Genomic DNA, 16,744 nt, shown 5'->3' on the forward strand with positions numbered 1-16,744 from the left:
GGGCTTAGCTTCCCAGAATGCACTTGGGTCAATTAGTGCAGAAGTTCAAACACGTTCTCTCTCACTCAGTGGGTACATTGGGACAGGACTACATGTACTAGAAGGCATACAATTCATCTCGTTACTAAAGTCACAATACATGTTTACTCTTACTTCGTACAGCACCCCACACAGGAGTAGGGCCTATGTTACTTTATTCTCCCGGGGCAAATTCCACCATAGGTCTCATACACCGGCCAGGTGCATGCATTACAGTAGAAAGTATCGGACTATAGGTCCCAGAAGGTCAATACAGCAGTCCCCACACTGCTACAGCTCCTTGAATGCACTTACTTCACATAGTGCCGATAACCACAGACTACTTGCCCACCATAAACGACCACTCACTTAATAAACATAGGTTTTATTTTTCCACTTATGCAAACGAGGACACTGGACAAACGTGCGCCAAAAGGCATTTACTGGCACTGAGAAAAGTAATACACCAATGCACACGGGAGAGGCAGCAGAAAATAAAGCAACGCAATCAAGGTTAAACAGAGGGGACAGAACGCAAAATCAAGTGGAACGGGCGTCCAATCCGCAGAGTGCCGAGCAAGACGTGTAGCCCCTACATAAAAACCAGCAAAAGAGAACAAATCTGCTAAGGACCTCGACCACATCATTCGCGAAGCACAGAGTGACACGTGTCAAAAGTTCTGAAAAAATCAGCAATGTGGAAAGGACGGGCCCAACATGAGAACTGCAGCCTCTACCAACTGCCAGGGGGGCATGCCAAGGAACGAGGCCGTGTATTCTGTGTGGCAGACTGATGGGAGTGCAGGCCCCAGAAGGGCTGGCTTGCGGTCCAGGGAAAAAGATACCACCCACATTCTGCACGCGACACTCCCTCGTTGAAGAACAGCTCTGTGGAAAACCGACATAAATGGGCAGTTAAGTAAAGCATGTCAACAAGTGGCCAGTGCTCTGCCACAGCAGCTCGCCGGAATGTATGCAGGGCCACCATACCTTATCGTCTGCACAGTGTCCACTTTGCCCAGAAACAGATGTTCAGTTCTAGTCCTGAGGTGACCACCAAACGGAAATCCTCACTTTCTCTGTGGTGGGCAATTTGCCCTTAGCCTTGTTACAGCCCACCATGGAGGCTCAAATGGTCCCCTCATTTGGCCATCGGCTTTTGGCTTGCCCCAATGGAACAGAGTTGTCGGCATCCAGTGGTGGTCCAATTCGATGCTCCAGTGCTCCTGTGGTGCACAGAGCACCTTCATCGCATGCACCAGACAGCATGTTTTGTGCACACTGTGCGTCTTCGGGGGAGCTGCCCCTCTTTCTCAAAGAGACAGGTGCATCTGGAAAGGCAAATGCCTCCACAAGACGGTTACATTTACCAGCCAGCCACCCTCTGTTCAAATGCTTCAGCGGGGATTCAGGTCTCATGTGGTGCACTGCTTCACAGTTAGATGCCTCCATAGACCACACATTACACCTCTCAGTAGCAAAGCACTCGCGGGACATTTCCAGAGGGCTACATGCCTCCAAATGCACTGCGCATCATCTAGTAGACATGCCCGAGAAGAGTACCTTTCTACACGCACATTGTCTCAGTTCAGAGCCCTCCTTGGAAAGTGCGACGCGCCTCAGAGTGCACTTTGGCTTACTTAGACACAGGTTCCTAATGGACGACAGAGTGGAATGAACCCTACCTTTCTTGAGTAAGATGCCAGAGCAGTACCACTGCCTTAATAAAGAGGAGCTCCACTTCCAACAGCTCTACATGTCCAAGGGTGCACTCTTCCTAGCGGAAGAGCGCATCCCCCCCAAGAGGAATAGAAGCAGTGAAATAAAACGAATAATAATAATACGCTACACTGAATTTGTAGGTGAGAAAGATATTTCGGGAGGGGGCAGGTTCGGGATTAACTTCACCAAAAGAAAACAAGGAAGATGAAACTTTTTCATGGAGTGCCTTACCATGACATCACCTGTGTGCCAGCGTTTATTTTTCTGTCAGTTTTAGTTGACTCATTTGGGTAACCCCGTTTCTATCGGCAACCGGCAATGCTGGTTGCCACCAGACTTTGCATGTGTACAAACACTTACTCTAGACTTTCCGCCAGCTGACTGGGGCAATGACCCCAAATCAATGCCAATAGAGCTCGCTGTACTAAAAGGGATTATAAAATGGACTGCTGGTCTGCATTGCATTCTGTCATGGGGGGAGGAGATTTACCCCCTGGACGGGGGAGGAGTGAACTGGGAAGACGCCAGCAGCGCCATGTTTGAGCCTGAACTGTTTAGTCAGGCGACACCCCATGGACAAGCGTAAATGAGGAACTAATCCCTGGGGACAAAGCAACCTATTGTTCTAGATAAGGCGGGAAGAGTGGACCAGAAGGACTGGAACATGCCTTTCAATGTCGTAGGGTCGGGCGCCTGGCGCGCACTAAAGGAGCTCATCTCGAGGGCCGGGTAGTTGGGAATGCGTTGCTAGGATGTTTGTTGTGCTCTCTTGACTAGCTGCAATAAACCCTTTTGCTGATCTCGTAGGAAATTGAGACTAGTCTTTTTTGACTCCCCCCCCCCATAAAGAACACATTCCAGAAAAAACGTGCCTCTGTATGAAAGACCACAGGCCTTATATTTTGCAAATCTCACAGTTCCTTCCCAAAGTAGCACTGAAATACTCTTCCAATCTTCCCGATACACATGTACATGTGCACATACACACCCGTACACATACCGATACACAAATGTGTAAACACGCATACACAAACATGTGCACATGCATACGCCGATGGACACAGACACAAACCAGTATGTTGTAACATGTACTTCTCCAGTAATTTCGGGACAGATGCTCAAGACTCCATTAGTAGGGAAGGTACATAGCTTTATTTACAAGATTACAGTTACTCTCCAGTATGTTGGTAGCAGGGGCACAACCACCACCATCCCCAAGGCATTTAAGCTCCGATCTCAACTGACACTCTTCAGAACACCAACATGCTAGGATTCACCCAACAGTCCTGTGCTGTCACTCACCGGCATTCTATCATCCATCAGGAATGGCCAGCAAACCATCTGCTTATAGACAAGTAATACATTGACAAGACAACACTGTCCCACAAGATCACAACGAATCCAGGGAATGTGTTCCTTTTCCCCAAAGGGGAGCCACCCCTTTGGGAACTAGGGAGGTGAGCCTGCTACCCAACAGGGGAAGCGGGATTCCACTGGTGGCGTCACCCTTCTGGAGACAAGGACTGCCTGCCCTCACTTCAAAGCACACAATGTTGGTTGGTTATATGGGCATTAAAGAGGGCAATCCGCTTCAGGGCCCCTTTAAAGGGGATGTCTTGGTTTCAGACCCAAATTTGTCACTGCCTCTTTGTGAAAACCAGGACCTGTGGAACTCTACTTCCATTCCAGGGAGAAACCTAAATACACCTGGATGCCGGCAGAGCAGGAGAGAATCAGCCGGAGAGCGAGCAATTCTGACTTGTGCAGACACGCAGACAAAATCAGTCACTCCCTTGCAGGAGGAGCCGAGAGCCACACAGTCGGCGAGGTGGGTGAAGACTGTGGAACAATGCAGCTGCAGAGGTCTGACAAGCCCAGAGCCACTGACGGAAGAAAAACCAAAGCACATGAGAGGTCCAGTCTCATCGACGTTTAGGTCCCAAGAAGGGAAAAGCAATGCTGACTAACTGTGCAGTGGCAAGTAAGGGGGCACGGGTCCAGATGGGCCAGAGAGACCGCCTCCCTTAGCGGATACCACAGCTGGAGAGAAAGTATGCAGTCATATACCAGTTGTGGCTGGAGGGTGCTGAAGCCACAACAAAGCCCACACAGGACAAAAAAAAACAAATACCATAGGAAGGGGTGGCAGAAGCAACAATCAAAACAGGGTTAAGCAGGCACATAGCCCACACCGAGCTGAGAACCAGAATGGGGCATGAGAAGCAAGCTTCAAAGCCGGGCTGAACAGGTCTGTAGCCCACAGGGGGCTGAGAAACTGGTTACCCCATGAGGGGATAAGAAAAAGAAAAAAGCTAGGAGGACTAAACCAGCCCAGATCCTACACAAGCCTAAGAAGGTTAACAACCCATGAGGGACAAAGCTTTGTTTCTGTTGTGAATAGACACCTATCCAGGTCAGGAGGAGATATTTCAGGAGACTGGGTAAATTGGAGATTGTTCAGACTACTTGACAAGGACCTTGTTTCAAACAAAAAGGAAAGCTGATAGACATGTTTTTTTGTTTTAGAACTTTGATACTTAGCCAAGAGCTAGACGATAACGTGAAAACTCTTTGGTGGGTGTCAGCAAACCAGCCACCACTAATTTACTGAAAAAGGGGAGTAATCTGCACGTAAGCTAAAGCTTAGATTCAGTTTTCATTCTTTCCTTTCATAGTTGTAGGGCACAATTGACGGAGGACAGTTTATTTGTAAAGGTGTCCTAATGAGCACCAGTTTGTTTTCTATAGTAGAGAATCTATCATAGAGGTAGGGTTAAAGGAGGTTGTCATTTCAAGAATAATTATGTTTTCAAACATGTCCTCTTGTCCGTTTCCTATGGCTGATTTACCAAAGTACACAAACTTGAACACACCTGTACATGCATGTATCATAAGTGTTCACAGCCTTAGCAAGGCTGAAAGGAGGCAAATGGAAAACCACTCAAGTGGAAAAAAGTTGAATAATTTGAAGTGAAAGTAAAGAGTTTCCCACCATAAAGTGGTGGTTGCACATGCTGCCCAACTCAGTGTGGGGTGCCCTCAACAATATACCCCAAATTGCATTGGAAGAATGCTGGTAAGTTCAGATGAAGGTTCCAGGCGTTCCAGTTCATTGTATGGTGTCATTCTGCTGCACAGTGTCCAGCACCACTGTCCCCGAAGATTCAAAAATGTAATTTCTGTTCCAAAGCTTCAAACAGAATCAAGGAACAAGTTACTTATCTGTAACTTGTGTTCCCCAGCATGGGTCTCAGGCTTGCAAATCCTCTGTATATTTAAAGCAGTTTAGCAATAAGCCAAGAACGGCTAGTCTCCTCTATAGCCCATCATTGTCACTTTTGGGTCCAACTGCCCCAGCCATGGACTCTTTTCTCCTAAGCTCCACTGCTTGTGGCCCCTTCAGATTTGGTCGCACACACAAAGTGGCAATATCATCTAAGAAGAGCCAATGAGGGAGTGTTCACCTTTGAATCCATGCAAGACCCATGCTGGAGACCAAGAGTTACAGGTAACCATTTCCTTTTCCAGCATGGGGTCTTGCATGCATCTACATGCTCATGAACATGATTACACAACCACATGTGGTGGCAAATGCTCACAGAAGCAATACACTTACTCCTGGAACAGCCCCCCTCAAACAAACAGGAAGGGCAGCACTGCCTGGCCGACCCGGGTCTCCTCCCAGGAATCTGTTGACGCAGTAGCATCATGTGAAGGTGTGGGTAGACCTCGACATAACTGCCCTGCAGATGTCAAGCAGGGGAACACCAGAGAGCAACGCCGTCATCGCTGCAATGGCTCTGGTGGAATGTGCTCCTTGTCATCCCAGAAGTGGTCTATTGGCCAGATGATGCATTATGCCACCGGAGACACACCTGAAGATGGAAGCCTTAGACAGGCCCTTCCCATGACCAACAGGTCCAAAACTGACAAAAAGTCGAGACATCTTTCAAAAGTCATTTGTGCTTGCAACATAAAACCTCAGTGCAAGCTAAACATCCAGCGAATGCAATGCCCTTTCAGCAGGCAAACAAGGATTTGTGAAGAAAACTGGTATAACCAAAGGCTTGTTTAGATGAAAGTCCAATGGTTCCTTCGGTATAAAGGAAGGATGAGTTCGCAGAACCACCTTCGCAGAGTGGAATGACACATATGCGGGTTTACAGGAGAGCGCCTGCAGTTCCGCTGACCTGCCTGGCCGAGGTGATCACCAGGAAGGTGGTCTTCCATGACAAACTTCAAAGAGGCTTGATGCATAGGTTCAAACAGAGGCCCAATCAGTTTGCACAGTACCACAATGAGCTTTCACGCAGGGGCAGGAGCTTTCATATGAGGAAATGTTCTGGAGAGGCCCTTGAGGAACTCCTTAATGAGCCTGTTTGACCACAGGGAGAGCTTGCCTTGAATCCCTGTGCACTGAGATAAGGTGGCTAGGCGTACCTTGATGGATGCATGGATGCAAGGGGCATCATGAGGCAGCAGTGACTGAGCTCGAGCAGGCCTCAGAGGGCTACTTGTTATTGTTATTTTGCATTTATATAGCGCCTTATATACCATTGGAATGGTCTGAAGGCGCTGGTAGGTTGAACGCCCTTGGGAACCGAAGTTCATATCAGTAGAGAGTCTCAAAACGGTGCGTGTGGGCACCGGGTATGTGTGCAGCTCGTGCTGTATCCGTGTAATAGCTGCATTCTAGCGGTAGGTGTGCTGATTGAGAATTCAGGAGTATGTGTTTGTTCTGGCAGGATTTATCCAGAGCGGATGTGGTTGCCAGAGGCCTGAGGAGAATGCCTGGCTGGGGGTGTGTTACCAGCAGTGGTTACTTAGAATGATGTGGAGTGAGCGGCGAGTGTTGGTATGAGAACAGTTATACCGAATGGTGTCATAGTATCACTGTGTTCTAGTTGAGTGGTGATGTAAGGAGAGAGTAAGTGTGGTGGTGGGATAAGATGGGTTATATACCCTTTCAGATATTCTTCTGCATTCCAAATCATACTATATACGTCGCGTGCACCAGTCTGTTCCATGCACTCCTATCCACTCCATGCATTCCAGTCTGTTCCAGATATTTCGGTCCCACATTAATGCGGAACAGGGCAGGGAGCAGTGGGCAGTCACTGCTGGATTTCAGCCACCATTGTTTGCAAGGTTGTCAAGCTGTCCAAGGACATGTTCCTCGTGCAGGAGCCACGCCTGAGCCCCATGGAGGGCTAAACGGCTGCAAAAGGCCAGCAAGCCATTGACCAGTGATGGGGCATAAGCAGAATGGGGTTGGGTTCCCTGTGGCCTCCTTCCTGATCCAAGTAAAACTAATCTGGCAGTTAGTCTTCAGAACTGGAATAGATTGCTAGAGACCTCCTGGGGAATCCCAGAGGTGCCAGAGTTAAGAGTGGTGCAGCCTTGGTGGGCCTAGGCAGGGATGTCTCACCAAACCAGAGACCTTAGGGAAAGAGGTGATGACTGGAGCCTGAGGAGTAGGAAAAGGTGCTGTTTTTAACAGAACCGCCGACTGATGTCTAGGCGGCAAGGAATCCTTGGGCGTGGTAATCGTCGCAGTGGTAAAGGTGACAGTTGTGGACAAACCCTTCAGTGTTGCAGCTGAAGGAATAGCAGTCTTCATAGACTGGGTTGTCGATGGGGCGTTCGTAGATAGGGCGATGGTCTTGGTGGAGGAAGTCGTCAATGAGGCTCATGTCAAAAACGGTGAAGCCGGAGATGGGTCTTGATGATTTGCTCTTTGACAAAGACCTGTGTTTTGACGCTGCCAGCGACATTTTTCTCGTGGGCGGAGTCAGCCAGTCTGTGGGTAGGCTAACCCTTGACTGAATCGGCGATGGCGACTGGCCTCTCACCGAAATGGGTCCAGCAGCCGAAGCGATTGTTGACGAGGAAGGTGAAGGAGCATGACTATCCTATTTTTGGATCTTCGCCAAGGACCTCAACCACTTTTTACCAGAGGCAGCACGCTGTTTGGACCTGCCGGCCCTGGAAGAGGCAGGACTATGCCCGGAGGTCGTGTCAGAGGCCTTTCCCTCTTCGATCGATGCCACCACCCTCCGATGGCGGTCCTTCAGTGTTTTCAAGGAAAAGGATTGGCAAATCGGACATCCATCCACATTGTGGTCAGGATGTAGACAGTAAATGCACCTGAGGTGCCTATCCTCAATGAAGACATTCTTCAGGCCGCAGTTTTCACAGGACTTGAACAGCCATTTCTTCATGTCATCCACCATGGTGTTGTAATAAAGGCCCAAGCATGGGCCTGTGGCACCACAGGCTGGAGATCTGACGTTGGACTGAGGATTCTCTCCGGCAACAGGTCTCCCGCTGCCGGTAGTCACAACCTGATTGTAGACGATGAAAAAATTATGACATTTCACAAAATTAGGCAAAACAAAGGGCAAAAATCTATCAAATATCGAGGAGCAATGCACGCAGACTTCCAATATGAGAAATGTTAGGAAAGATTTCCATTTATGTGTAATTTTTCCTCCAGTTGTGTACCCCCCAACTTTTTGCTGTTGTCTGACCATCCTAGCCTGACTTGGCAGTGGAGCCCAGCCGTATGCTGTACTCCGCAGGGAGTTTGCTCATTTTGCTATGGGGAAACTGACATGCCCTTAAGACAGTCAGTACTGGGAGACTTTGTTTCCCCTAGCCTTTCACTTTGTTGCAACATTTTATCAGTGCACAAAGTACTTTACAGTACAGTGCGCTGGCATCCTCTTCATTTTTAAGGCCCTAGACACCCTCAAAGGATTTTTCCGGTGAATGTACAAGAGGGCCTTGGACAGAGCTGGTGGCAGCGGTTACATTTCACACGTTTTCAACTATTTTTTAGGGTCCATACAGCATTTACCGTGTTTGGCTCAGGAAAGTGGCCAGTGCCCAAAATGGCCACGCCATGAGGACCTTTGCTCTGCCCTATGGTCATCTTGTCCCTTTTCCTTCCCCAGGTAGAGCAGATCCTGGAAATTCCTTATTTGGTCATGCAGACCACTGTGCAAAACCAAGCTTTTGCAGGCTTCTGCATGCCTTGTGTGTGTGCCTCCAGGATGTGGGCTGGAGCGGTCTAGTTCCAATACACATCCTGGGCGCCAGGATGTCTGGTGTGCTGGGATGACTGGGACCACCGTGGTCCACGATTCGTCCACGTATGGGATGGCTGTATGAGAGCAGAGCCCTCACTGGTCTCTCTTCGTTTTGGCGCGAAGGAGATTTTGGATAAGAGAAGGCATCCTACACCCATTCCAGGTCGATCTTCTGAGTTAACACCGAACATTGTAAAGGAGACAAATATCCTGAATCAACGAAGCAGATCCGTGTAACCGCTGGTGACCCGCTGGAAGGTTCGACACCCTGAGCCCGCTGTTGTCCCATCGGAACCCCCTGTTCTGATCAAACCTAGAAGGCCTGCAAGGGTGCTTTGACCCATTGGAATAGTGGGACCAACTATTCTCGGCACCTCCAACTTAACCTGTAAGCCGCCACCGCCTCGAGTTGACAATTGAGACTAAGCTCTGGGTATAAGGCACTCTCCTGCCGAGTTTCATCCACCTAGCATTCCCAAGTCTGGAATTAGGAGAGTACACCTGAACCCGAGCACAAGTGGTCACTGTGTCGCCCAGCTGTGGTGATGATTTAATGGGTGCCATGCTGCTGTGCCCCCGTGCCCTCAGACTCGCTGCACCTCAGACTAGCTGCAGCAGAACTGGCCTGAACCCTTCACCAGGAGCTGAGAAATTGCCACTGTCCCGCCACAGAATCCTTCCTAGAACGCAGCCCCTGAAAGCTGCAGAGCTGCGCAACTGCAGGATTTGAACCTGTGACCGAAGTGGACTCGACTGCCGAAGTTTGGTCTGGAGTGCGCTGAGGGTCGGTGAGTACTTGCAACCCTTACCGGCCCTTGGTGCATCCATCCATTTTTACATACGCGTGTCCCCTGAGGGCCACTCTTAATCGAGGTAGCCTGTGCTACCAAGCTATTCCCAATTCTTGGATCCCATTCTGCCCTTTTGGGGAGAACCTCCTTGAAAAGTGGGCACCTATTCTTCACTGCCTCACCCACCTTCCTGAGGCGCTACAGCTCCTGCAAGAGACCCTGTTTTCACTTAGCCGCACGATTGCGTGCGCCAGCACTGAAAGTACTTTTGAGCTCAAGGCTCCACTCATCTTAATGACTGGACTGCCTCTCAAGTTAGGGTATGAACTGTGAAGGACTGCACAGAGATATTCACACTGTAACCCCTTTCTTTACAGGTTGTGGAACTGTACTGAGTAATAGCCCTGTTGGTCATTGGTTGATGTAGATGTTTGCCAGATTAGTGTTGTGTTGGTTTTGTTATCACTACTGAATATTTACATTGTGTTTTACTTAAAAGGACTTCAATAAATGTATCAATATTTTTAATATACACCCGAGTAATTTGTGTTATCATTTACTTTGTGGGCTTTCGATCAATCAACCTCACCCCTCCTGAGACCTAGCCTTGACTGTTGCCAATGCTACCTTGATTGCTCTGGCTTATCCAGAAGGTTACCCTGTTCCAAGAAACTAGGCAGGCCTTCTGAACCTCTGCCCACCAGGTCAGAGTTCATAAATCCATCTTAACAAGAAACATGTGTCCAAATCCGAAGGTAGCCATCAGGGATGGAGGTTAGGATGAAGAGTCATTGGCTGGGGCCGTATGACCCAAAAGTGACACTGAAATGCTATAGAACAGAGTAGCGTTTTTTAGCTTAAAGCTAAACTGCTTTAAATTTATTGAGGATTCCCAGCCTGACGACAGGGAATATTCATGAGCATGTGAATCCATATAAAACTCCATGCTGGAGAATGTTAATTGAAACGAATGCATGCTGAGAGGGGCCTAATCCTCTTCCATATCTTCCTTTGGACCAGCAGAGTTAATTGTGAGGTTGTAGTGAAGAACAGAACATATCATGGGTACAGTTCATGAAGTAGTAGGGTTGATCTTTCAAGCATGTCAAACAAATTGAATAAGGCTGGTTGGGTGAAATATGGACTAAAACTATCAACCCTCTACTGGTTATAGACACAGACCAACACGTGCTTACGTATCCCAGAATTCACTCTAAGCCACTCACTGGACCTAGCCCTATTTCTACCAGTCAAATAATGCACCAGACAAAAGGGAGAATGGTACACCACAGTCACAAAACATTACCTCTGTAGCCCTGCAGTCTGACCCATTAGCTCACCCAGGCAGATTTGGTTGAGAACTATAGGGGGGAGGGAAGGGATGGTTGCCAACACCCAACTCATTTAGAGAAGGCAGGATGAGATCAGAAGCCACTCGAGAGGAGGGAGGGGAATGATTGGCTTCCACCTTCTGCATTCCACTGGAGCTCTCATGGATGCAGCCACACTGATATAGCAGTGGAAATTGCTACACCTTCTGCTGGTCACATGTGACTGCTTCTTGGCATGCCAGAGCCCAATTTTCTTTTTTCTTTTTTAAACACAAAAGCTCTGGCAGTCCGTAAAAAGTGAGGAGTGAGAGAGCCTCTGGGTTAGCCCACAGATTTGGCAAGATCAATAAGAAAGTCTTATAGTTTGATTATGTTTGCAAATGAAACTTGTACACCACTGATGACCGCTTCAGAGAAACTGTCACAGCCACTCCAGCTGAGAGCAATGTCCCTCAAAAAAATTACGCACTTCGGCACCACTCTGTTGCTGTGCACTAGTTTCATTAGATTTGCAGCTTTGACCGCGTCGCTGCTTTTCTTTGTTTCCAGCATCACTGCCAAGCCCCAAAGAATGTGTGTAAACAGAACCTTACTGGTCTCACAAACTCTCACCAGGCCCAAGAAGCAACTTGGTTGGCTGATCTGCTCTTTCCTAATTTTATAATAGATACGAGACATACATGTATATTTTAGATTCTGAAGCACATCTTTTCTACCTTCATGCTTGCCCACCAACAAGGATTCCTTAGGTATGTTTTAAGTTGGTGAAATACACAGAGGCAATACTGTAAACAAAGTCCACTTTATTCTGGTGCTGACAATGTTGTTACAGCCAAGTACATAGATGAGTGGTAGTTGGAAATTTTAGACACTCACAGGGCGCGTATACCGGTGCCCGCCGCCCAGGCGGATGTCTGACCCCCCCCCCCCCCCCCCCAACTGACACTGATGGACTGTGAATTCAACAAATCTCCCACATGAGGACACAATTGGCCTCATTACGACCCAGGCGGTAAGTTACCGCCTGGGCCGTGACTTTACCACCATGGCGTAAACTATGTTTACGCCATGGTGGTTGGCGGACTTACCGCCCCATTCCGACCTTGGCGGGGCGGTAAGTCCCCAATCCCCATTTACCCTTCCCCATTCCCATTTTTGCCCTATAGGGCATAATGGGAGTGGGGAAGGCGTTAATTACGCCACCGTAAATTACGGTGGCAAATTAACTCCATGGTCCCTTAGCGCCATGGATCTTAACGGCTGCAAAAAGCAGCCGTTAAGATCTCCATGGCGCTAAGGGACCTCGTACTCAGGCGGTAAGGGTCGGCGCTGTTTACGGCGCCGTAAACCCCTTACCGCCTGAGTTGTAATGAGGCCCAATGTGTGACATCACACAAGTAACACTTGTCGAATGTGGGGTTTCAGCGGCTTATCACTTTACAAGAATCTACAACCAAGCATACATTATAGACTTGTACCGTGACCAATTTCCCATTGCTTTAATCAACATTGTAACATTTTTCAAGAAGGTTGAGTGGCCAACATACATACCTGAAGGCTTTGATGATGCAGGCGACGGGGGGTATCGGACGGAGTTGGTAGAGGAAAGCCTAGGCCTGCGCCTCCTAAAAAAGCTCCGGATGAGCCCACATTTGAGCGACTCCACCAGCGTGGTTTTGCCAGCCCCAGTGTGTCCAAAGAGTTTAAGCTTTATCTTGGGCTGTGGATTCTGGGACGGCCTGAGCTGCTGGATGAAAATTCCTCTGTGTGTATCCTAAAAATGACAATACAGAAAGAACACAAGTACAAACATGAGGAGTTTTCCAGTTTTAGTTTATTCACAAATATAATTTTAAAAAACAAGCACTGTAAAAACTGTTCCCTCCTCCAGGACGACCTCTCCGCCCAAGAAATTCTGAATCTGTACACTACAGCCATTAACCAATTGGGCAGATTCGTAAATACTCAAGGAAAGTTTCCAAAATCGTAGAAAGAGCTGCACAATTATAAACCTTCCCCCAATCAGACCATCGTGGTAACTTGTATAATAATCTATAGGGGTGCACCAAACATTATCTGGATGAATATGGAATAGCTTGTAAAATAAATGTTGTTCCACGGGGGGGGGGGGGGGCGGGGGAGGAGGGCTGGGGCGAGCAGGGAGGGGGAGGCTAGACCATAATGGGCGATAGGCCACCGACCCGCCACCCATTATTGATGAGCCAAACAAGCCCAGTGAAACCATGGAGTGTTCCCTTCAGTGCATTAAGTAGCTAATGGAGCGCTCTGGCAGGCTTTAACAGTCTGAGTGAAACCCTTCCCTTTGACAGTTTTCAGTACGCCAGAAAGCATGTTAAATTGGGCATCCAAGATGTGACGAACCACACTTCTGGGGCACCAATGGTCCAGGGATAAACATCGGTTTCTAAACCATCAATCTGCCCCACACCTCTAGTACACCAAAAGGGATCCAAACAGACTGGAAACAAGCACATTATAAAGCTTGTCCAATTTTGGTAACGTGGACGGAACAGCAGGCTTATTTCCAAAAGGATCGTTGGTTAGTTGCAACACAGCTAAAATACATTTACCCAATGATAAAAAAGGACTGTCCAGTCAAGGTTGTATACCAATATCTACTTTATTATCACAACAAACAGTTCTAGCAACACTACGAAATACAACCCACCTGCAAAGGAATGCAGATGACAGTTTCAAAGGAGGAACAGGGATACACTCTGGATACTGACGGGAGGGTAGTCGGTATGTTTAATAACCACAACAGTTTAAGGTTTCTTGGCTTTAGCACAAAGAAAGCAATGAGTCTCTAGAGGGCTTCTGGGAAGCACCAGGGGGACCGAACCACAATGTACCTTGTCTTGTAGGTGTTCTTGGTGCTCCACAGGGTCAATTCGGCATCAAGGCACTTTGCAGGATTCTGTGACAGAATTCAAGATGGAAGTCAGCTGCGGGTATCAGTTAGCAAAATGGTTCAGCAAGCGAGGCTGGACAAATGGTTTCAGACTGGCCTAAACTGCGGCTCGGGATCAGGAATTGTTTCAGTGCTGTTCGTGGTTCCGAACCACTGGTCAAGACGTCTCGGATGTCTTTAAGAGACTGCAGCTTGACAACGGTCAGCATTGCAGTCAGTTGCAGCTCGTGGAACCCGACTGGCTCCAAAATGGCCTTTTAAGTGGACATCTGTAAGTGCTTTTCGAGGCACTTCTCCCAGCTTCTTCAATGGGCTCATGTCATCCTTTAAGGCGGACGGCCCAATGCGAAGGAGTGGGTTGCAGGCAGCTGCCTTGTCCTTTGTTTTGGGTTCAGGGACCTTCTGGCACTTACCACCTAGGAAGCTTGCTGCAGAGCCTACCAGGGCACGCTATGTACTGGCTGGGTACTGGTCCTGAAGCACATGGAGTCGTCTGGATTTGGCATCTCCCTCTGTTCCCTGGGAAATGTTTAGGGGAGGGAGCTTGCTTCCCTATTGGAGGTCCTGTCCTTCCTTCATTGGCAGAGGATGTAAGGAAGACTGCTTCACCCAGGATCCAATGAGGATTTCTTCTTGCTACTCCTTGCAAACTGTTAATATCTGCCAAAAGAGGGGCTTGGCCCCCTTCTAAAGCCAAATGGACCCCACGGATTGGTGAACGCTATGCCTATCTTAACAAACCAATACTGGATCCCCACCAACAATCTCCTGTATGCTTGAGGTCATAACCAGATTCCTTTGCAACAGAAATTGTAAAGGGGTGAAAACATGTAATACTAAGGCCCACCCATCTTCATGTCTGTTGTGGATCAAAGGGTCACTCAATGGAGCTCTCTGCAGTTCCTAATTAAAGCGGCGGGAGTATCTTGATTCTGCAGCGAGACAAGACTCTCTGGCTCCTGCAAACCACATTTGTGTACCTTATGAATGGGGTCCCCCTGCGGGGTGTACTACTGTAAACATGCAGTCCCAGAAATAACAGTTCACGGTCAATCGATACTGAGGGCGAGAGCTGGCTTCAGGTTCGCAGTTGCATATGAAAGGTTGTTGGGGTTTCCTGTCTTCTCCGTTAGCCTCTGCAGCCAGGCCCTATGTGGGCATGGTTGAATTACATTCTACCCTGCTGGAGATGCACTGTGTTGTACTCCTGTCTTATCCCAACTAAATATGACAAGGGGGGGGTCTGCACTTGTAGGCTTTGTCCACCCAGAGCAAATGGGTCTATGCATATGTCGTGCGGTGAGCAAAGGAAAATGTGTGCAGATTAGCCCCACACATTTTACATAGGTTGATCTACCATCATTCAATTTCATGTAAACATTTCAAAAAAGCCCAGGCGTAAACACACCCAACGTGCGGATGGTCGAATTACTCACAAAACGCCAGGGGAATTTTGCTTCAATAGCCTTGCATGGCCCACTGAAGATGCTGTCTGGGGTACTACAGGGTTGAATGTGCTTAGGGGATGCCGCTGCACCTCCACGCACATTCAGTGGCCTAGAGGTGTAGAGCTGGAACTGCTTCCCACATGTGCAGGAACCAGAAAGCTCTCCCTGTCTTCTGGGTTCCTGTTTGTGCTGGGTGGGAGCCGGAGAGCCATAGTGGCGGGCATGAGGCAGAGCGGATTCTGGACAAGGGCAGAAGGTAAGGGGGGGTGGAAGGGTTGTGTCCTGTGAATACATGTGTGAGTGTGCACATGAAGTATGAATACTGTCCAGGACAAGTAGTAACCCTTCCAAAGTGGAAACATTCATTGTACATGGCACAGCGGATTGGGGTGGGCAGGAGGAGGCCCTGGCATCACCAGTTACACTCCCTCCATTCTCAAAGTCCGCTTAAAAAAGCACGGTTTATGACATTTTTACACCTTTATAGGCCAGGGAATTGAAAAGTAATCCACACCGAAAAGGCAGCTACTTGTTTTTTTTGGTGGTGGGGGTCTCCCCCATATCTGCCTTCATTAGCACCCCCAAAGTCTTCCCACCCCCTTTAACCCTCCAAATACATACACAATTTCTAAGTATTTCGAAGTTACATCTGCAGAGTAAATTATACCCAAGTAATTTACTTTGTGAAACAACGGGATGCCCCTTGTAGGCCTCTGCACCTGGCTTCACTAGGGCTCCCCTAAGTGCAAATAGTCTTTGCCCTGCCCCGGGAATTGTAAATCCTGCCTTAGGTTTGTGCGCATTCAAATCTTCATCAATGTATATTGGGGTTGCAAATGGGCCACAAAGTACCTCGGGATCAATATCAGCGCCTCACTGGAGAATACCAGTGACTTGAAATACCCCAGTAAAATAACGCGCATCTGCCAAGATCTGAAGAGATGGGACACACTAGCCCTCTCCCTGAACGGGCGGATAAACGCCACTAAAATGAACTAATTTCCAAACCTCACATACATCACAATGAGGATCCAGCTGGCCCATCCCCTGGCTTCCTGAAAGAGCTCGATAGAGCAATCACCAAGTTCATATGGAGAGGGAAGAAGGCAAGACTCCACCTGCCAACCCTTCAAGCTGCCAAACCAAACAGTGGCCTTGCAGCTCCCTCCCTGAAGTCCTATTACCAGACGGCCCAGTTCTGTTGGGCAAAGCGCTGGCTAGACCACACAGACGACTCGACCTCCATTGCCCTCCAGCTGGAATCAATGAAACCACTCAATCCAATCGAAATTATGGCCACCCCTCCCAATTTGCTCCCCCCAGCCGTAAAAAAGCACCCAATAATCGTCCCCACCTTAAAACAATGGAACAGACTCAGAGCAACACAAGGGATCCAAACCCGCTTAGCACC

General features: G+C 48.4%; 1 protein-coding gene across 3 annotated transcripts in view; it reads right to left on the reverse strand.

The window, feature by feature from the left end:
• Window positions 1–16,744, reverse strand: part of DAPK1 (death associated protein kinase 1) — a 986,032-nt gene that overhangs the window by 171,024 nt on the left and 798,264 nt on the right. For all 3 annotated transcript variants that reach the window (XM_069625713.1, XM_069625714.1, XM_069625715.1), the window contains exon 20: window positions 12,505–12,727. In XM_069625713.1, the coding sequence (XP_069481814.1) occupies window positions 12,505–12,727 (223 nt within the window). The remainder of the gene's footprint in view (window positions 1–12,504; window positions 12,728–16,744) is intronic.

Source organism: Ambystoma mexicanum, chromosome 6p, assembly GCF_040938575.1.
Source record: "Ambystoma mexicanum isolate Mex_15411 chromosome 6p, UKY_AmexF1_1, whole genome shotgun sequence".
Lineage (NCBI taxonomy): Eukaryota > Metazoa > Chordata > Amphibia > Caudata > Ambystomatidae > Ambystoma > Ambystoma mexicanum.